The sequence below is a fragment of the Microplitis demolitor genome, chromosome 2 (genome assembly GCF_026212275.2).
Source record: "Microplitis demolitor isolate Queensland-Clemson2020A chromosome 2, iyMicDemo2.1a, whole genome shotgun sequence".
Taxonomy (NCBI): domain Eukaryota; kingdom Metazoa; phylum Arthropoda; class Insecta; order Hymenoptera; family Braconidae; genus Microplitis; species Microplitis demolitor.
The window spans coordinates 23,698,407-23,722,257 of NC_068546.1; the positions used below are offsets into that span (position 1 = coordinate 23,698,407).

At 33.8% G+C, this 23,851-nt stretch overlaps 1 protein-coding gene across 1 annotated transcript in view; it reads left to right on the top strand.

Annotated features, from left to right (window-relative positions):
• The window catches only part of LOC103572201 (telomerase-binding protein EST1A), a 40,995-nt gene extending 22,333 nt beyond the window's left edge, over positions 1–18,662 (top strand). The window contains exons 9-16 of the mRNA XM_053736975.1: positions 2,692–2,879; positions 4,297–4,370; positions 6,033–6,145; positions 6,429–6,706; positions 6,790–6,966; positions 13,932–14,094; positions 17,015–17,314; positions 17,393–18,662. Of these exons, the coding sequence (XP_053592950.1) occupies positions 2,692–2,879; positions 4,297–4,370; positions 6,033–6,145; positions 6,429–6,706; positions 6,790–6,966; positions 13,932–14,094; positions 17,015–17,314; positions 17,393–17,529 (1,430 nt within the window). The 3' untranslated portion in view covers positions 17,530–18,662. The remainder of the gene's footprint in view (positions 1–2,691; positions 2,880–4,296; positions 4,371–6,032; positions 6,146–6,428; positions 6,707–6,789; positions 6,967–13,931; positions 14,095–17,014; positions 17,315–17,392) is intronic.
• Positions 18,663–23,851: the final 5,189 nt, after the last annotated feature.

The window sequence follows — 23,851 nt, forward strand, 5'->3', positions numbered from 1 at the left end:
CGCCCATCTGACGCAACAGCTGATCTAACCTCAATTTAATGAAGTTCTAATTTTTATCTTGCGAATCTGAAGCATCTGTGGATCATGTAAGCATGTTTTCCATCAGTATTTTTGTTAACTTTTTTAGTATCTTGCGCCCATCGACGGCAGCGCGGGCTTTCAGGTTTGAGAGACGAGCGTTAAATCACAAATTCGCTGTAAATTGTTCCTCTCTCCTCTGTAAAAGTATGTAGTCATATAGACGGTGAGCAACAACCGAGTTTTTTTTTACATTTTTTTTTTTTTTTAATGATAAATGGGAGGCAGTAGCGTCACGATATGAATATTTCGTCATCATATTCATCAAATGATATGTTTTAAATTTTATCTTACACAATCTGTGATTAAATCTATCGTTGAATAAAATTATGTATTGACAATTAACGAACTTGGAGGAATTAATTTTTATATGACATTAAATCTTGAGAGAGAGAGGGCGATAAGTGTGTGAGTAAGCGTGGTTAGGGAGATGATGATATTGAAAAGCCGGTCTTTCCGGTGATTCACTCGGTTGTTATTATTTTTATTAAATCCAGTACACAGAGACGTTAGTTTGTCGATTGCCATTAAATCGATCGGGACGCTATCAGTGAAACCGTGTCTGGGTATGAAGATCAATTTAGGCGAAAGTATATATCCACGTCAAGGTGTTCTTCATCAAGCCACCTTAACGAGAACACTTTAACGCTCAATTGATATTGCCCCGCAATCATCATACCCACTTTATTTTACTCCCGATAAACTTAATTAATTTTAATATACTGAGGCCAGCCCAGCGTTTTCTCAAACGTCCCATGTTTATTCGTCTTATTCTTATTCTCCTCCCCGATCTTCTTCATATTCTTGATTGGTATTATCTACTCTATATATTATGAAGAGAATAAATAAAATTTTGTTCCGGCCATATCTATATCATAGAATAAGTTAAGGGTATTAAATTTGGTATCGTTAGAAAAGTCTTTTGAATTTATGCCTTTTCATGATTTATGCTCTTCTCTATTTCCAAGTATCGAGAAAAATCAATTAGTTTATGTCATTCGAATTACATTTAAATTACGCGGGAAAAAGAACACCCGTATTTTTTATAAATAAATTAATATTTTAATTATTCTGTCACGCAATATAGGGAAGGGGGCAAAACGGGGTACTGCCAAAATTTTATTTTTTACATGTTTTTTAAATATTCCAAAATCACTTTTGTAAATTTGATAAAAAATATTAAAAAAATTTTTTTTCAGGGGGTACCCCATTTTGCCCGCAAAAATTATTTTTTTTTTATTGGCAACTGAAATTTTTTTTTCTATTTACTTTGAATATCATTAAAAAAAAAAAAATTAGTGTGAGTCCTTAAAAATGTAGTATTTCCTTAAGTATCCCGTTTTACCCCTTTTTCTTGTATATTGAATTAAAAGATTTAAATAAGTACATGCGACAACTCAAATAAAACAAGACGAGTAAAAGCATTTAACCTCGTGTTTATTTACTCGTTTTTATTTATTGTAGGTTTGGATAATAAAATTCGCCTTAGCTTTAAAAACCCATGATGCGAATTAAAAGATGATGAATATTTAATAGCGCTAAATAAAACAGTACAAGGAGTATGTGAGAGTGAAAAATAAATAACTGGGGAGAGAGTGAGACAGTCGATAATAAGCACCTCGATTGGCCCGTTCATATTATTGACAGCAGGGCGTTCTGATAGACTCTCAGATATACCTGCTGATGTCTCGTCGTTGTCTGAGTGGGCTGGCCCTCGACCGAGCAAACGAGAGATGAGAGTAAATATCACCCTCCAGGAAGACGCCTTGGGGTGAATTATAACGTTTCAGCGAGGCCAATTGAATTATTTAACGACACCTTCTTGAGAGTATGGAGTTAAGTCTCAAGGCGCCTCACGAACGCTGCAAAACTAATTTTAACTTTCGCGAAAATCATTTTCATTTCATGGCAAAGCTTTTTATGCTTGATCTGTACTACGGTTACGGCTAAGTGTACATTAGTACATTGTATCAGTATATATTTACTCGAACAAGGTGGATTAAAAAGCTCTTTAATTAACGTCACACGTAAATGTAAGTGTGTATCGAGACTGCGCGCGGAAGCGAAACTCGGCAGGATTGGCACGCCGGATCAATGTCCACATTTGCCCGTTCTTCGGGGTATGTGCAATATTTACTTAGCCACTGGTCTACACAGACGCGATTCCACCGGAGTATTACTCGAGGAACAACCAGCAGCAGCAGCCATAGGAGCAGAAGCAAAAGCAAAAGCATCAGCGTCGGTAGTCCTGGAGGTATTTTCCGTGGATGAAAGAGACCGCGGGCAATGTCACCCTCGTAAAACAACCGAGCGTGTATTCTTGGTTCTTTTGTATCTATAGAGCTCGAGCTCACGGGCACACATCTTTCTCGATTGCCGCAATGGGATGAAAGGCCACGCTGAAATGTTGACTATGTCGATTATCGTCGATGGATATACGAGATAATGAAAAGTCCTTTCGTGGTCTTGAGGAGTTTTCTTCCCTGGCCGTACGACTGCTTTATCTAATCGTTATTTATTGTTATTATATTTACATCAGCATCAACGTTGCTTTTTATTTGTATAACAGTAATATGTTTCCCACCAACAACCTCTGTCGTTTATTTGTTTCAGATTCACAAATGGAACAAGGCTATCGATCAGAAGTACAGGAACGCGCCCTAGTGGTGTCGCTGCAGATGTTCAATCTGATTCTGGAGCGAAGTGTCGCGCTGCTGAGAGAAGAACTGGATAAGAAGGAGAAGGAACGCCCGAGGCTGATTGTTGACGAAGACATGCAGGTCCTTTTGCCAACTATCAAGGTAAGGATCCCTTGTGACTACTAACTAGTTCTTGTTCTTGTGGTTCGCTCTCGGTATAATGTAACTCTGATGATGTAGTTCTCTAGAGGAGGACGAGAGTGCGTTATCTGATTAAACATAATTAATGAATTCACGTGTGTGTGCATGTGCGAATGTATGTGTGTGTGTGTGTAGAGATGAATATAAAATTAATAACGTTTCTCAGCGTTAGCGGCACTTTGATTTTTAAATTAACATTCGATCCGATTTCCCCTAGTGGTTGTTGTCGTTTCTGCAGAGGATTTATGAAGCCGATGGTTTTAGAGTTGCACCTACGCCTGATGATCCACGCTTGGTGGTCAATGTGTTCATGTACATGTACATATTTTATTTATTTATATCTCAGCTTATATACTTACTTATTCATACCTTTTTCTCTTATTTTACGTCTGCGTGCATCTACTTATTATGCAACGACGTTAAAGCGTCTGCGATTAATGCACCTATCGAATGCGTGTAGGGTCCATCTATAACATTCGAGAATCGATGAGAAGTATCTACTGTGTAAACCAACAAGGAGGAATAACAAGAGAAAGAAGAAGAAGAAGACGAAGAAGAAGAAGTTTTAGAAAAACCCGAGACAAAGAGAGAGATAGTTATGTCTGCATTGTACGTGCTCGATAGATTCCTTAGCGTTATTTTTATTTGTTTTATTTTATCTCTCATTCGCGTAGACGGCGATTATCCCGCCGCGGAAGAGAATCCATACGGGATACGCGAGAGAGATCGATCGTCCATCTTTCACCGATACTTGATCGATATCTCCGTTCGGCAACTTGCCAATAGAGATACCAACTATTCGCATTTCATTTTGTGTTAGAGACTTTGCTTTCAACGCGTGTTTGTAAATAAATAAAAAAAAAAAAGTTTTATATATATAGAATTTTTTTGTTGCTATTTTAAATTGAAGAGAGAAAAGACTCATCAGTGAATCTAGCGGGAATCTTTTCAGTAATCTTGATCGAGATCCTGATCTATCGGATTGTTAACGGGAATCTTGATTATTTATTATTGCTATATTGTTTTTTTTGTTGGTACTTTTTGTTTCATTGTATTGAGATATTTCACATACCTTTGGTCGATCGGTAATTGAGGGTGGATGTATTAATATAATATAGCAATCTAAATTTAGTTACTCGCTCTCGTAGAGAGCCATTAATATTGTCGATAAGGTAGACAGAACGAGGCGAGGTATGCGGTGTGATGAGCTAACAGTATTTGCAAATACATCATATATATTGAAGATATTTATTAATGTCCGGAAAATATTAAATTATCTCGCTAAACATGTCTCTCTTCCTGAGAAAAATAATTATATTTTTAATGCCCCAATAAAAACTAATAACTCATATCGGAAATTTGATTAAATTTTTTATAGATCTGGTGCGATTGGATGCTTTGCCACAGCACAGTCTGGAACCCGCCACCCTCGTGTACAGATTATCGAGTTGGGTAAGTTTTTAAGCTTTAAAACAATTTTAATAAACATTTATTCTGCCAGCCGCAATCGATAATTATTCATTAAAAGTTTATCACAACCGCGGTAGCTGTATCGGATTACCGAATACTTAGTTTCAGCTTCAGGCGCAACATTCTCAGTGACGGATACTGTAAAGCGATCAGGTGTTTGCTTTAATTACAAAGACCAGCAGCCGGGACAATGGAATTTCGAGATCCTGAGGTCATAATTGGTTTTTAAACTTTTAAAATACTAAGCTGGTGCTAAACTATTTAGTCCCTAAGTCTGTAACTCGGCTGGTAACCCAAGGATACGCTAACTTGCCGATAGGTTACGCTGCTGTCTATAGCAGGCTGTTTTTAACTCTTAAATAGCATTACGACGTAGTCGTGCTCTGCTCCGAATGGTCAATGTGAATAAAATAATAAAAACCCTTTTACGACACTGGTCGTGCTCTGCTCCCAGTGGTCAATGTGAATAAAATAATTAAGAGGCCTTTTTTATGTAAGAACAGAATTAATGGAATTTTTTTTCAGTGTAATAAAAGGAGATACTTATTTGCTCAGAGGAAAATTAAAAAATAGTCGGGGTTCCTGGAGAGTTTATCGGGGAACCTAGACGCCACTTACTGGTCGCGCTAATCGACCTTGGCGAGAGATATTAATCCGTATGACATATGACAGAGGTTGGTGAACCGCTCTGTCATCTGTGTACGATAGAGTAAGCACTGTTGAACGTGATTTAAATTAATGCGTTGAATCGTAGGTCACGGTTGCCGCTAAGGATGATCCACATCCACATCCTCGGGCATTTACGTTAGCAGCTTATACCTTTGTGAGTTTTATTGTATTTTGCCGTAAATGGAATAAAATAAACAAGCCAAAATATACAGTATAATAATAATAATAATGAAATCACTTGGGCAAAGGCTGGATAAAAGTAGTTTTTAAAATAAATAAAATAAAGATGAATGTTATAGAAAATAACTCGGAGATTCAATTCGACTGAGACGAATGGAGTAGTCTGATCCCTGGTAAGTCGATATAGAGAAGAAGCAAACCGAAAAAAAAGGTGAATAAAAAATAAAAAAGGGAGAAAAAGATGAACTTGAAGAGGGCAGAGCTGCCGCTTGTGCTTCTGCAGACGCGATCATCCGAGCGATGCAATCTATCGGCCATTAAACGAGTCCCAAGGCCCTCGACTCCCGATGCAAGACCGAGTAGCTAGAGAGATAGAGAAAGAGGGAGATAAAAACCGAGAGAGTCCGACTTAAGATTGCGTATTAAGTAAATGAGTGTAACTGAGACAGACAGAAAAATCGCACGGGTTTGCGCAAGCATTACTATCCGGCTGGATAAGTTAATTATTGTTTCTCGTTAACGATTAACAATTACGTGTACGTGAGTCAAGCGTCGCCTTGGCAAGGACGACAGCCACCGAGACGAATCGGACTCACGATCCTTGCCTACGGTCTATCATCTACTGCAGATGTTTAACTGTCTTCTTACAAATGACCTTTTCACTGTTCTAAATAATTAACGGCTATTCATTTTAATATTTATCTATCTCTATATATGTATATAAATTATAAATATGTCCATGTTTTAATGTAATATCTGTGTACCTATCAATGTGTTGCCTTTACGGTGTTGCAGGCCGATAGGCGACGCATGGAGCAGACTGGCAACGATGGTAAATCTCCTAGAAAAGCTGCCGTATCCGCGAAAAATAGTTATTCACGCACGTGAAGCTATTGGACGGGAGAACGGTGAGTATCCTCTCTCTTTTTACTCGTTAACCGACAGATAACACGATTAGTCATCATTCCCCGATAGGGGCACCTCTATTAGTCATAGAGTACATCCCGGTAATTGCCACTTGGACTGTAAATTGCATTAATCCAGCAAGGGGGCAGTTCAGTTTCCCCTGGCGCTTGATTACCAGTTGAGATTGATGGAAAAATTCAATCAACTTCGGTTTATATTTTCGTCAGTCCACAGACGATATATAGACTTCTAAAATAAAAAAGATGCCTCCTTTACCTGTTTCAGAATTAAATTTAGTTAAATTACCCGAAGACGCGACGCTGTCTGGCTTCACGCCTCTCATGTCCAATCCCCAGGACTCGTTTTACGCCGAAAAGACTGAGGACATGGAAGTGGCCCAAGTGTGCTTACGTATACAAAAAATATTGTTTTTCGGACAAGTTTTCCTCTGTGGTCTCGAGACACCGGTACTGAAGTTACAAAAAAATGAATTCGGCGTCAGCGAATACGTTTCTTTGGTCGAGACATCCAGTACAAGTTCTCCGAATTCGCCTCCGGAGCAGGTATACATTTTTTTATTTTTTTTTCCATCCGGAACCTATTTGTATCTTCCTTGTGATAATAATCGTCACTGTTATTTTTACAGAGTGATTCGGAATTATTAGTAGATAGTTACAGCGAAGGTGAGGAAGAACCAACGTCTCTATTAAAACGTTTATCCAATGATTCCCTCGCGGAATCCGAGATACGACTGCTAATTGAGCGGAAAGAAGAATTGGAGAGACGTCAGCGAAAGCAAGAACGTCATCGGCAGCGTGTTCAGGTTTGTAACTTTTATTATACTCGGCTCTACTCTACTAAATTCTATCATCATTATTATAATTCCCAAAGTACATTATACTGTTAAACTTATTAATTATACTTTTTATTAAACGCTACCGAGTTATTTAATCATTTAGCTTGGGACTTGCCGATACCAGCGTTAAATCCGCCCGTTAAAACGCGTCTGGGTCCATGCGTAACGAATAAAAGATTCGGATAACGGATTCCTAGACGCTCACCTTGTTACATACTGCGTAGTATTTATTATCGGTTGCTCAACCGCACATATATACACCAATAAAATTTACTGGACGCGCAACACGCAAAACGTTTTTGCAGAGTTTAATTGAACGATGAAGGTGACAACCGATTTACTGGCTCATGCTTTCATTTCATCGGTAATCTACTTAATTCAACTGTTTTTATTAACGGAATGTTTTTTTTTTCCATGCCTAATTCTCATATAATATGCGTAATGACGCGTTACTGAATTAATTTTTTTCGCTTATCAAGATGCTCTAGAAAAAGATCCTCTAGACATAATTTTGTTGCCGAGTTAACTCTGACTTACTTCAAGTTTACTAAAACTAGTCCGTTGTCTGTAAAAAGTTTAGCAAACTCGTTTTTATATTATGCTTTAAAAAAGTACAATTAAATAAAGAACTTGAGGTTATTCAGATCAAACAGCGAAATGTTGCTATTCATTCCAATTCTGCATTCATTATATTCATTTATTAAATACTATAAACCATAAAAAAAATTATTGGTTTAATACATATATACATTTCATACCTTGAAAAAAATTTAACAGTAGTGTTAAAACTTAGAATTGTCATTTTACGCAATACTAGTATAAGTTTACTCCCACCAGATTCAAATTACGGTAAAAAATCGTAATTTATGGAATTCAGAAGAAATACCATAAAATACGGCGTTTTACCTAAAGCACAGCATTTTACTATAATTTACAGCAATCCTGCGGTATTTTGCGGTAAATGCGCAGTAACATTGTAGTGTCATAGTTTACCATATTCAAAATAATTACCGCCAAATACGGTAACTTGGGTAATTTACGGTAAACTTGCAAAAATGCACCTTAAAATTTGCAGCAATTCTGCGGTATTTTACCGAAAATTTCCGGTAACATTGAGATGTTTTACCTAAATTACTCTAATTTTCGGTATTCAGAAAAATTTAGGTAAAATATCGCATTTTACAGCAAATTTTCAGTAAAGTGTAGTATTTTTTGGTAATTTACCTAAAATATCGTAATTTGCACCAGATAGGGCTCACATAACAAAATTTTGATCTGAATAACCTGAAGTTCTTTATTTAATGTTTTTAAGATGAATATGAACTCTAATTCCATTAAAAATGACAATACTAGACTGCATTTACAGTTTTATTAAAAATTAAAAATGCAATTGGGCCTTACGTTATTCTTCATATATATAAATATATATATATGAGGTTGGGAATGTTTTATGTAAATATATATGGAAGTTGGGAGTAAAATTCTCGGACAGACGTGACTAATGAGCGAGATTGTGTAGTATCACACGAGATATTGCATGGGACTTTAGAATTTTGGACTCTGTCTGACCCTCGATTAAAGAGGATCAGGTTTAAACCCCTCTAGCGTCAGCGTCACAATTATAACCCAAAAATAAATAATACTTTTTTTGTTTTGTCGGAATTTATTAGTGCGACGATCCTAGAATGCACTTCGTTACTTTTTATTGCCGTCTTAAAAGTATATATAGTTTTGTTTATAACAGAAAGAGTTTTGTCGGGAGAATGAATAAATAAATAAATAAAGTGAATTAGCATGCGGCAAATGGATAAAAAATACATGAGAATGTAATTAAACAAACGTGCAATTATAATTCCTTCCGGTTTGGATGTTATGAAGATAGTTTAGACGGAGAAGTTAAGACTCGTCTCAACAAATAAAAGTTTACTAACTCAGTTCACTTGCCACGGTCTCCTTTCATTTGTATCTCCACCGAGGAGACTACAGGATTATTTCAAGGCCGTGAAGAATAATGATAATAATAATAGTAATGATAATGATGATAATAATTATATAAATAATAAAAATAATAAGAAAGAGACGAGGCTGGGTTGCAGTAATGTAGAAGGGGAGGTTAGTAAGCGACGAGAACGAGAGAAACCGCGCGAGACTAATTACTCTAAACTAATTATACTCTGTTAGTGTAGTGGCGCTTCTCCGCAATTTATATATAGTATATACTCTCAAGTCTCTCGTTAATTTCTCGGTGACTGGGCTCAACTCTCATCGTGGCTTACTCTCTTAACTTCTTTTAACCGTCTGAGTTACTGTTCAAATAAATTACCATTTCTCCCTCTATTTGTATTGTGTTCTTTCATTTTTAATTATATTAACTATTATTAATACATTTATAGTTGTCCAACTATTCCGTTTGTGAAAATAGTTATTTCACTTATTATCCGCCTGAGGGTACTATTTTTTAAAAAGATCCACAAGTTTTTCTCGGGTTCGTTAAAAGAAAATTAAATTTGAAATTATGTACATGGAAACATTCAGGAAAAAAATATGAAAAATGGTCGACTCTGTAGGAAAACCCCAAAATTTCCCGCTGGTTTTAGATTTTTAGATTAGCCGAGTTTAGACTTTCAATCGATTTTCTTAGATGGTCTGGAAAAATGCCGAAACGCTAAAATTTCTGCGAAATATAGAGAGTGAATTTTCATAACCAATGAGGATATTTTTTCCTGTTGGTAGTTTATTATTTCCACGATTTCAAAGAAGGCTAATAACGAGCTGCCTACGAAAATCCTTCGAGGGGTTGAGCGGGGGAAGCTTTTTGGGTTCAGTAACTCGATTGGGGGAAGAGGCTTATGAGGGTAGCGACTGCGAACCGAAAAAAATATCAAGTTCTAATAATTACTAAAAGTGGAAAAAAAGCAGGGCTTACTGTATTTGAAATATTTCCCGGGAGAACCGGGTTCGAGACCACCCGCAGGTCGATTGTTTCGACGAGGGTGTTCTTATTTGTCTTTGGCAAATATGATATGTCGGGCAAAGTTTTTGTCAGAGGGTAGAAATTTTCGAATAAAAGAGCAAGTGGAAAAAGTAGATTTTGAAAAATAATTTTTAAACCTCTACAGTCCTTCTGCGAGTTAAGGAACGATAAATAAAATATAATTGTGGCTATTAATTTGAATTTTTGTAATAGAGATTAGAAGGGTTTTTGAAAATAAAACAGCAATGAATTTTTCCTGGGAGAATTTATAATACACTGGGGATTATAATGAAAATTTACGATGTTCGCATAAAAAATATTCATGACAGTGTGTCGGTTTTGCTCATACTATTTAAATATGTATATGCGCTTAGAGAAGAGAAGAAGAATTGTGATTATGAAATATATCGCGCTCACCGGCCAGAGAAGTCAATGAATAATTTCTCGATGCTTTTATATGGAATGAACGTCGGGCTAAAAGAGAGATGAGGAGTTGAAATGAATTAATGAAAGCAGATATATAGTTGCTCGTTATCGATTTTCAATAAGGTAGATTTATTCTTAACTCTTGATATTTTAACTGAAATACATTTTTCGCAAGCGTATTTCGTTTATTTTAATTTCCGAGGCATGCGGACGGAATTTAAAGTTTCTTACATAACCACAAATTAAAGGCAAAAACTGCAACTGATTTTTTTAGCAATAAAATAATTTTATCGCTGAAATGAAAATCGTAAGGACATTGGCCGTGAAACTGGAATCGGTACGTGACAAAAAATTTAAAGGCTCATTTTTTCGGTTTAAATCAGAGGGATTTATGAATGTAACCTAAAAAAAAAGAGTTTGAAGAGTAAATTTAAAGCAAAACTTGTTTCAAATAAATAAATAAATCAGTACAATTAAACAGATGGAAAAGCAATTTAATTCTCTGGAGTCGAGTAAATAAATACGGCAAACAAATAGTTAAATAATTATACAAAGGCATCTAATTTATATATTATTCAATGCGCAGCATCTTTCGGCACTACACACCCTCGATTTATCTTCTCTATTCTTGGCAACTTCTTGGTTCTCTGAAACTTTGATTGAGATTTCGAGGACTATATCCCGTGAGAATTCACCCTCGTCCTCGTCCTCAGCTGCGGATCCATGATAACAGTTTCCTTTGCACACCCTTCCCTTTTATCTTCCATCCGTACCCTTGTTTTCCGTACGCAGTTGCCAAATTTACTTTCAACAAACAAAGGCCACTCGCTTTCTTTATCGCCAGTGCTAAATATCAGGGGTGTGCGAATAATTCCAGTTTTTTCTAACTTTTCAAATTATTCGTAAATTTTTTTTTAACGACTTGAAATTGTAATTTTTTCTACAAATTTTTTTCAGAGGTACATAGAAAGAACTCAGACACTAATCTGCGAAAAAATTTAGCTCTTCATTAAATGAAAATTGAATATTTCAAAGCTGATGAAAATTTTTTAAATTCGAATCGAATAATTTGAAGTTACAAAAAATTCAATTAATTTCGGATAATTCGAATTTTTCATAAGTTTTCAAATTACTCGTAATTGTTTTTTTGAATGTCTTAAAATTGTAATTTTTTCTACAAATTTTTTTCAGAGGAATATAGAAAGAACTCAGACACTAATTTGCAAAAAAATTCAGCTCTTCATTAAATGAAAATTGAATATTTCAAAGCTGATAAAAATTTTTTCAATTCGAATCGAATAATTTGAAGTTACAAAAAATTCAATTAATTTCGGATAATTCGAATTTTTCATAAGTTTTCAAATTACTCGTAAATTTTTTTTTGAATGACTTGATATTGTAATTTTTTCTACAAATTTTTTTCAGAGGTACATTGAAAGAACTCAGACACTAATCCGCGAAAAATTTCGCTCTTCATTGAATGAGAATTGAATATTTCAAATCTGATAAAAATTTTTTCAATTCGAATCGAATAATTTGAAGTTACAAAAAATTCAATTAATTTCGGATAATTCGAATTTTTCGTAAATTTTCTTCTGAACGACTTGAAATTTTAATATTTTTTCCAATTATTGAAATTTTTTCAGAGGTAACTAGATCTCAGACACAAATCTACGAAATAATTATTTTCCATTACTTTAAAAATTCAGCTGTCCATTGGAAAAAGTGAAATATTTGAAACTGGTCAGATTTTTAATTCGAACCGAGTAATTTGAAAAGTTACAAATAACTCGATAACTTTTGGATAATCGAAAAGTTTGAAACTCTTCGAACTGTTCGATCGGATTTGATTCGAAGAGGATTCGCACTCCTACAAAATATATTTAAAGGAATAATTGCTGGTTGTTATAGTTGTTAACTTGTTATTTATAAATATAATTATACGGTATTATATTTAATGAAATAAATGTTGGTATAGAGTATAATAAATATATTAAAAAAATAAAATGATAATAAAGTAGCTGGTAGGTTTATCGTTAATAAATCGTGATATCAATTTCTATCGTAATCTTACGCGACTCCCATTCGACACACCTTCCTCGTAAACTCTTGTCTGTTGAATTGTAAGTAAAGCCTCCGACTACGCCACAGAAACTCTATATATGTAGTCATATATATATATATATAAATAGTTGTATGATGAGAATTAGATCTTAAAAGCCAGTGTATTTACCTTCCGGGTAAGATCTCTCATTAGTAATACCGTAGATAATGTTTATTAACAACAGTCTGATTGCAATTTGACTAAAGTATACTTATTACTTTGTTTTTATAAAAGATATATATTTTAGTAAGCCGTTATATTTATTTACTGATTAGATGTCCATTCGCGTTAAATTAATGCCTTAAGTAATGAAAATACCGGGAATTTATTTAAAGACCGGGCAAGTGAGCGCGATATAGTCCAGGTGCTCAAAGCTGTCATCGAACGATTCCTTTTCCGTCCTCTCAACGTCACGTGGGTGTACTTTATGCTTGACTAGAGACGAGGATCTTACACTGCTGGAATACAAGCCCACAAGTTTCCTCATACATCTGATTTAAGAGACTATATTTACACGTGAGCATCCTTGTAATGCAACTGTTGCACTTATGAATACGATTATCGGTTAATATATTATCTTACAAGCATTAACACTAATTTTATTGCCCATTATTTTTATCCCTCGTTCACCGAGCGCATAAAAACCATATTCAAATACCCATTAAACACTTTATTCCCAATATCATTTTTTAAATCCACCTTTTTCTTTCCCTTTTGCTTTTACTGTCCTCTTGCTTTCTGCTGAAATTAATAAAAACCCGGAGAATTATCGCATACTTTTTTTCGCCCTTTTCGGACCTCGCCCCGGGGGTTCTCCATACGCTGTCGCACCTCACTATTCAATGATTAATCACACTATCATTGTTATTATTCAATAAATTATTTTTTTCTTCACTTCATACTCCAATGATTAATTCAATCGGCTAATTATTTATTTAAAGAGAATTTAATAGATTAAATGAATATTTAAACGGTAGATAATGGGGAAATAATGTGAAAATGTGGAATATGCTATTTTACCAGAGACTCTTGATTATTAAAATGATAATGATCCTGTGGATTAGCAGATGTAGCGGAATCAGAAATGAGGGAGAATAGATTTAACTCTTGTGCATATATATGTATATATGTAGATATAGATATACATAATATATATGTACTTAGTACTGAGAGTCGCGCGGCTGGATAAGCTTGATTTATGTAGGACCACGGAGCGTACTTGCAATCGATTAATGAAAAAGCTTAACACAAAGCCATTAAGATAATCCGTAAATAATAATATCTATTTTGGTAATCCATCTATTCGCATTCTCATTCATCAAATTTAACTTTGGTTTTGTGAAAAAAATTTTGATGAAAACTGCAGAGAGCACGCAGTCGCTCTTCCACTCTTCAGATGTAATTTTTAATTTATTTTTTCTGTTTCAGGCAATACTGCAAAAGTCATCGGTTTCAGTGGAAATAGAAGTCAGACCGCGGCAATTGGTCCCTGATACGAACTGCTTCATAGACTATTTGCCGCAACTGCAGCGCATCGCTAAAACAACCTCAGGACCACATCCGTTATTCACATTAATGATTCCTCTCGTCGGTAAGTTTTTATCCTGTGCGAAATATTCCTCGGAATAGAATTTAAGTTTATATGGATGCTCATATTTTACCCGGTTATCTACGGAAGGAAGCTCTTTATCATTGTCCGTTTGAAATTTAGGGCTCACGAGTCTAGACGTGTGCTATAGTGACCACAGATAAACTGACAATTATTTCTCTTACTTGTTAAATTTATGTCTTGGTCCAGAATATTTTCTACAAAAATTTGATTTATTTTTCTTTTCTAGCTGAAAAAGTTGAAATCGGCATTTTGTGAAAATTTTGCCGATCGGTAAAATAGATTTTGAGGTTAGAACTTCTTTACCGACTGGGTTTATTACCCCTATAGTAAAATTTTCACTTAAAAACGCACTGTTTAGTGATTTCAGTCAAGTTTTGTTCAAAATTTTGACTGCAATATGAGTACGACATGAACTACAAGGTGACGTAAATTGTCATCCGTAGTAAAAAAACATTAAATCAAAAGTTGTCTTCAAGCTGCGAAAAAAAAACAATGAGCAAAATTTAACATCCACATTGACTACAAATTACCATCAATTTTTTCCAGATATCTTATTCCAGTTATAGATTTCCGTGAACTTGCGAACGAATTTCATAACACATTCAATATCAAATCACAAGAGCCAGCAAAATGAAAAATGAATTATATATTTATTATAAAATTAATTAATTAGATTTATAGCAGGATAAAGTTGACATCATCTGACATGGAGATGACGGTTGAGTAAAATGCTAATGAGACGAATGAAGAAAAAAATAATAAAGGAAATGGTCGTCGAGCTAATAGACACCCATGCGCAGTAGGATTGAGCGTAAAATGAATTATGAAATCCAACTCAGAAAGATATCAAGCTAAACAAAATGATCACGACATCTGACGCAACGGACCTTTAACAAAAGGTCGCATTAGCGTATTAATATTAACAAAATGTTCAATTTGTTGACATGCATGTCACTGGTAATTTTCAACGCTCATAATACCTTGACGGATAATTTCGGATGAGTTTAATAAAATAATTTCTGTTATTATAACGTACGATCACCGATCGTTGGATCTTTTCCGGGTTTTTTCGAGGTATCTATTACACGATTGCGTCATATGTTAATTCTCAAATTATTGTTTGATTTTTTTGTTTGACTAGCAGGCGTTTATATAAAATTTCTTAACAATAATTCAACAGAGAATTACTCACTTGTTTTCGGTTTCTGATTAAGTAATTTTTTATACGCATTCTTTTTTTTTTATTTTTCTAATAGAGAATATTTTCCGTATTAAACACTCGACGTATGCTAAAGAGAAGACGAGAGCACTCAATGAGACAAGTTAATAATGGACGTCTGGTATTTTGTGTAAACGTTGTTGTAGACGATGATCATGTTGACGGTATCAACCGTCGACATAAAAATATTTTCAGATTCGTATGTAGATGGAGATTGGATTTCTGTTTGCAATGAGAACTGGAAAATAGATTAAAGCTCATCTTGTTGACGAGTCTCGGGACATCGAGTGCTCTCGAGTAGTCTATTTGTACGCCAGAAAATACCCGGGATCGATTATCGGACGAGGAATAATAATAATCATAATAATAATAATACCAACCAACAGTAATAACAAAAAATTTACAAAGGGAGCGCGACGATTTACGCGCCAGATGCTACGACACGATCTCTTTTATCGGTTTTTTTTTATAAAAATAGTTAAAAAAAAACTGCAATAAAACGAGACAAAAGACAAAAAAAAAGGTAAAAAAAGCGGTTGCATTATTTCAACCGCGACAAAATAAACTGTCGTTGAATACTTTGAATTTAAGTTTACAACATACCAAAATGACATTCGCTAAATTTGGGATTACAATCACGAACGAGATTCGAACGAAATAATTGTAATTCCGCAGTGATTTTTTAGCCTTATTGCCTTTACTTAACTTTAATTTTTGTTCGAAATTACATGAGTTACACCTTAAAATTCATTTCATAACAATAACAATAAATATAAGTTATATAAACGTGGATGAATTTGTTTATGGCGTTTAAGTTTAAACGTCTTGCTCCCTCCCACTCGTAAATATCGACATCCAGATGGCCTTTGATTCCCCGGGGACATGTTCCGATGGCATTACAAGACTCCTCCTCTTCTAAATAAATGTTAGATGCACTCATACATTTATAACATAAACTTGCCACCCTTCTTTATGCCCCGTCTCGATCCATTCAAGTTCATCCCGGTATTTAATATTCCCATACACACACGATTTATATTTTTTAACGCGGCGGTCTTAACTCTCCTCGACTCGCCCGAAAAACGAAAGTAAGCTTTCATGCAAAATCGGCTTCGGTGCCGCCCTTTGACCCCTGGCTCCTCTGTCTGGCTCTGCTCCGTGGTTCTGCCGACCTAAACGAATGCGGACGCTGAACAGGGACGACGATAGCATTTCATATATGTTACATATGTGTGTGTGTGTGTGTGTGTGTGTGTGTGTGCTGTATGCAAGTGAACCACCAAAGAATGATCAGAGGCACAAGAGGGCTGCAGCAGCACAACGGTGAGTTTCACAGTTAGGTTCTCACGGCTCATACATGAATGCATGTGTGGGCATGAGGCGCGAGCCGATTGGCCAGCAGACCCCTGACCACAGAACCGGGCGTGGGCGATGCCTCACCAGAGATTAAAGGGGGCGCTAGAGGAGAGAATGGGGTTTTGACCCCGTGTCCTCTATGTTGGCTTTATTTTTTTTTTTTTTTTCATACATTTTTTATATTTATTTTAAACTCACCGAGATCCGCCGCTATCTCTGACGATTTGAATTTAATATTGACACGATCTGCAGCTAGGGTTAAGACTTCAAAAAAATTACCATGTGTAAATTTACTGAGTAATCGCTCGGTGGGATCTGTTGCAGTTTTAAATGAACTGGAGGGTTTAGCACGTGGAGCCGATGCCAGAGACTGTCCGCCGAGTTCACGATCGTCATTGGATCCCGAGCACATCGCTCGAGTCGCGGATTCAGCAAAAGCGGCTCTGGCCTTCGCCAGAAGTAAGAATCCGGCAATAAGATGTCTCACCACCAGAGGAACTGTATTAACTTCAAGTATTTTTACCGTCGAAGACGACGTCAGGCTCAACGAGCTCGCCAGCAATGACGACAGAATTTTGGCCACTTGTCTGAGTCTCTGTCGCTCTAAAGATCAAGTTCCCGCTGGTAAGTACGAGTTTTTTTTTTTTTAAATAATAATTATCTTTGAAATAATATGGGCGTTATTTTTTTAAAATAATCAAGATGAAGGGCAACCAAGACGTCTTCGACGTGACGTAGTTCTACTTACGGAGGACAGGAACCTCAGGGTCAAGGCTCTAGCTCGGGATGTTCCAGTCCGAGAGGTTCCCGATTTCATGCTCTGGGCCGGTCTTGGTTAATAAAATAAACAATTCTATTATTATTATTATTATTAATTATTAATTAATTAGCTATTGTTATTAATAAACAATTTATATTTATATATTTGTTTATTACATAAATCAATAATCTATTTTTCTCTGTACTTAGTGATCATGCAACGTCCTCTAAGACTTAACTTCTCATTAGATAAATTAAAAGTAACCAAATAAATTTTAAATGCAATTTTAAATAATTTTTTAAAATTTAAATAAATAATTTTTTTTTTTAAATCTATTTACTTGTAATATATATTAATAAACTTCTACATCTTTTGGTGTATGCGTAATCAAGCTCTCTGATATTTTTTTTTCTCAGAGATTTTAAAATGAAAATGACACTTTTTTTTCCTTTTACTTTTTGACAATTGTTGTAGATTTTAAATATTAAATTTGAATATATATATATACGTATACAATATATGTATATTTAATAATACAAATATATAAATATATGTTTAGTATTTTTATTACGTCATAGATGCACTGATAAATAGATTATATTTAATGATAATGACCAACATTTTTTCTTAGATTTGTTAAGAAGGGCCAATCAAAATGTCATGCATTTTATTATTATTAAATATATATATATAAATATATATACATAGGAAAAAAAAAGATTTCTTGGCTCAAGAGAATATTTTTTTGGCTAAAAAAATTTTTTTTTTTTAATTCATAATGCAAAAAATTACTGAGGACAATTAAAAATTTTCTGTAAGAAAAAATTTCTTGGGTCAAGGAATCTTTTTTCTTTGTACATATATAAATATATATATAAATAAATGTAGACTGTAGATTGTTTCAAGTGGCCGTTGGTGATTATCACGACGGCAAGTTAGTTTATTGTTTAGATAGACCATTTAATTGACTATTGTTTAACATTCCGCGGGAATTGCAACTGTCGTTAGTGAGCACATGATTGATTTAAAAGTTATATGACTAATGATATTGTGTAGTAAAATGAAATTACCCAAAAAACAAAAAAGAGAATTAAAAAAATAAATAATTGTAACCTTTGGATATTTTTTAGACTAGTTTTGTTTGTATCTTATGCGTGCTCATGGTAATGAACAAAAGTATAAATAAATAAATAAATAAATTATAAAAATGAATGCTGTATTGTTTGTCATGAATTATTAATAAATATATTGACTACTTAATGTTATAAATGAATTTTAACTGAATGTCATTTGCAAGTAAGTCGAGACTCTTAATCTGCCACAGTATCTCTGGACATTCATCACACAATATATGTATATATAGATATAGATATATATATATATGTTTACAGTTACCTTTCAAGTGCAATAAATATAAAAGGGTGTACATTCCTTTTCAGATCACCATCTACGCTTGTTTACAAATTTAATTGTACTTTGTTTTTATTTTATCGTTCGAGCTTAATGTCAAGGCGAATAAAAATTTATTTCAAGGACATTTCAATTTTTATCGATCATTTTAATTATTTAAATCATAAATTTGAATTAGGATTTTTTCGCGGGAAACTAGAAATTCAAAAATTATCTTTTGATTTGTGATTTTTTAATAAAATCTAGGATTTCAAAATTTAAAAAATTTTTGGCGGGAAATTTAAAATTCAAAAATTATTCTTTGATTTGTGATTTTTTAATAAAATCTACGATTTCAAAATTTAAAAAATTTTTGGCGGGAAACTTAAAATTCAAAAATTATCTTTTGATTTGTGATTTTTTAATAAAATCTACGATTTCAAAATTTTACAAATTTTTGGCGGGAAATTTAAAATTCAAAAATTATCTTTTGATTTGTGATTTTTTAATAAAGTTCAGGATTTAAATATTTAAAAAAATTTTGGCGGCAAAATTAAAATTCAAATATTTTATCCCTATGAAAATTAAGCAATTAAATTGAAATTTATTAATCATAAACATCAAAAGCGTAACTAAATAATGAATTAACTAAAATCCTGCGGTTGGTTAAAATGTTTCTATTACCCAGATATCCAAATGAATAATAATAAATATTGAAATAAATAAACGTAAAAGCAGATTTTAATTAACCAGGTAAAGTAAAAAATGTTGATAAATGTCTAAGTGCATCTACCAGAGGCGGTGATCGCGTGGCAAAGCCCGTTGACACTTGCGACCCCGTTACATCTCAGCCATCAGGCATTACAACGTCTGTTGTAGGAGAATAAAATACACAACACTAGAGTCTACTTGGACTAAAATGTATGGGGTATATTTTCACATAGGCCGTTTGTGTTGAGCTAGAGGTACACGAGGTATGTGAGTCGACTCGAGACTAGTATTGGACTAGGACTAGGAGTATCACGGGGTCGAGAAGTGAGAACTCAAGAAGTAGATGTATAAGAATGAGAAGAAGTAGACGAAGAAGAAGAAGAAGAAGCAGCTAAAGAAGTAGAAGAAGTAAAAGATGCTGATGTAAAGAGAGAAGGCCCTTCTTGGAGAAGCCGTGGAGTTTTTTTACTAAACACGATTAACCGTTAGCCTCAGCCTTCCTCACAACGCCTGCCTGCCTGCTTGCTTGCCTGCTCGCACGTATGCTGCTTTTTATCCTTTTCATACGTAACTCTTGAGCTATTTTATTTATTACACATCTGTATTATAACAATAATAATAATCATCATTTTTTCTTGTTTCAAAATATATACACTTGTATGAATATATATATATATATATATATATATATATATATATATATATATATATATATTGGTCGGTACTTATGATTGTTAGAGTAATTGAAGGTACATCGGATCTATTTCAAAAGCATTTCAGATCAATTCTTCAAACGAGCTGTAAATTTGAAGTTAATTTTTGAAAAACAATTAATATAGATGTTATTTTTAAAATTATTAACTATTAGTAAGTTGAAATTAAATTATTTTGTGGGTTTTACTTCTACTACATAAAAAATTTTCGAAGTGAGCGCGTAGATAATTTTTTATTCATTTATTTCCAAAGTAAACTCGGGATCGGAGAGAAATTTAGTTTTGATTTTAAAATTCATATTGAAATTTCATATCGGAAAAAAAAGCTGCGTATTTATGGCGTATGCAGAGTAATTTTCTTTAACTCCAGGACTCCGATTTGAATAAAATCCGAGTTTACTCCAGATTTTTTTCAGCGCGCAATTTTAAATTTAAAAATTTTTTTTAAATATTTAATTGTAAATTAATCCAAATATTCGTGGACGTGGTTTAAAATGGATCGGATGTGACTTTAATTATGCTAATAATAATAATTATACTGAATATAAATATACATATTCATTAAGCTTATTAAATAAAACCCGTATACTAATTGAGTCGTATCAAATTCCGTCAGAAGCTACCGCTCAGCTTCTTAGTAAAAATTAACCAACAAACAAAATGGTTTTATTAATTTGAAAATAAAAATAAAAAAGCATTTACTTTTCCTAGAACTCGGGCGTTCCGCCAAACGTCGTCTAAGTTCAAGATCACAGGTCGTTGATCGTTTAAAGAAACGTCTGGCATTCTGCCAGGGCGCCAGATACGTTTTTTCTATTATCTAGTTTTTTTACGACAGCCCGCGGATTTTGAAACTCAGCATTTTCGTCAAACCGACAAATCAGCATTTTTACTGTCAAGTTCAATTCGCCCTTGTAATGCTGAATATTTACTTACACATACGTAAGAAAGTATTGCCGACTATTCAAAGTCGTGAGAACTAGACAGGAAAATGGGGGCTGCTAACATATTTTTCATTGGCACCGTATACTTAGTGATTGGCGCCATCTACTTGGCGCCTTGCCTCGTATTATTCTATTCCCAACAATTTAAACCTTTGCCGGCTTGGATTTAAATTTAAATATAATTTTATTTATTAATTTTACAGACGAATCACAACAACACTAAGACCAAGACCAAGACCAGGACCAGGACCAAGACCAAGACCAACATTAAGACCAAGATCAAGACTAAACCCAAGACCAAGACCAAGACCAGGACCAAGACCAAGACTAAGACCAAGATTATAACCAAGACCAAGATCAAAATAAATACAAAGACCAAGACCAAGACTAAAGATTGTTACGTATAAGGAAAAAAAAAAGTAATGACACAATAACCTAGTAGCTGATAATAGTGAGGGTCGTTGACAGTTTGACATTATGTTTGCAAATGTGGGTCAGCGGTCGGTTAGTCGGTTGACTACACAGTACATAGGCCAGTCGGTTTACTATGAACGTACACAAGTGTAGTCTGCACACTTATATATCGATATATATTAACTGAGTATACCACAGCACAACACAGGCTGGATATTAGATGTTGGATGGTGGATGCTGGTTAGTGAGATTGAAAGACTGGGATAGGAGGCTCTATGAGCTGACTGCTGGATTGGTGATTGTGCTGAATAGACCGTCGGTCATCTCACCCACGGCCCACTGGCATCTATCATGCAAATGCACATCATGGGAGTCGGGAGTACGGTCTACGGTCTAGCCTGCTAAGTTATCTGGCAAAAAGGTTTAAAAAGGCAATTCCAATCTATAGCTTCCCATGTAACACATAAAGTAATAACGCTAATGACATTAATGATCCATCCACCCCGTTATAAAAGATAACGAGATAATGGATTTTATTATTGTTGCTTTTAAATAATTTTTAAATGAGATTTTGTAAAAAGGAAGCTAATGAAAGCTACTTTAAAGTTATTCTAATCTCGGGATATTTTATTACTTTTCTGGTCACGCAGCCAAGACGATTTCCGTGTTGTCAGTCGCGGATAACTCTGATGTGAAGGTGGAGGAAAAGGGAAAGAATGGGTGGAGAAGAATGAGAACAAGAAGAAAGAAGAGAGAAGAAACGTGAAAAGCTGGAAAGTATTTTATTTGCAGTGGTTTTATTTTTTTATTTTTTTTTATTTATTTTTTTTTTTTTCTCAAGTAGTGCGGGGCTGAAAGGTATGGGAGAGTTTCGAGTTGTGAATGTTGCTACTGTAGTTGATTTTTCTTTCTCTTCACATCTCGAGTATTGAGTTCGACCGACGCGCAAATTCACTTACTGAGCACGCCTTGCGACACGTCTTCAACTTATCGAAATACCACGGTTAACAGCATAAGGAGAATGCTAATTTACGCCTTGATAACCTGGCAACTCATGCATAAATACCGCTACCAAATATATTATATTAATTTTTAGGTATTTAGTAAATTTAAAAAAAAAAAAGAAAAAAAAATCTACTCATTGCGAGGGATTTCAATTTATTTTTGCGGAAGATTTGATTGTTATTCCAGATGTAATTGTCGTGAGTCGTTAAAGTTTTATTGTTATTTTTATCCAGCCACTGATATCGCTGGGAAAAATAGTCGTGCAGTGGAAAAAAAATTTTAGTGCTTAAAAAATGGCTACTGTCCAAGACAGCTATAATAAAATAGATAAAAAAAGATTTGTCTAGTTTTTTCGGGTACGATTTATTTTACGATCAGCAAAAAAATTATTTGCGAAATGGATGGAGAATTTTTTTTATTGGATAGTGGAATAATTTTTTATTTTTAATGGAAATTTTTTTGAAAAATTATTAGGTGGGAGCTAATGGAAGTTTTGGGGTCAAATTAAAAATTTTACCGTTTGATAGAAATATTTTTCAGTAAAAATAAATTTTTAATGGATAATGGAATAATTTTCCATTGAACATTTTTCCGATGAAAAGTGAAAATTTTACGAATTAATAGAAATATTTTTTTATAAAAATGGACTTTTAATAGATAATGGAATAATTATCCATTAAAAATTTTTTTTCTATGCTATGGAAATTTTTTCTATGAAAAGTGAAAATTTTACGAATTAACAGAAATATTTTTCTATAAAAATGGATTTTTTAAAGATAATGGAATAATTATCCATTAAAAATTTTTTTTTCTATGTTATGGAAATTTTTTCTATGAAAAATGAAAATTTTTACAAATTAACAGAAATATTTTTCTATAAAAATGGATTTTTAATAGATAATGGAATAATTATCCATTAAATTTTTTTTTTCTATGCTATGGAAATTTTTTCTATGAAAAGAGAAAAATTTACGGATTAACAGAAATATTTTTCTATAAAAATGGATTTTTAATAGATAATGGAATAATTATCCATTAAAATTTTTTTTTCTATGCAATGGAAATTTTTTCTATGAAAAGTGAAAATTTTACGAATTAACAGAAATATTTTTCTATAAAAATGGATTTTTAATAGATAATAGAATAATTATCCATTAAATTTTTTTTTTCTATGCTATGGAAATTTTTTCGATGAAAAGTGAAAATTTTGCGGATTAACAGAAAT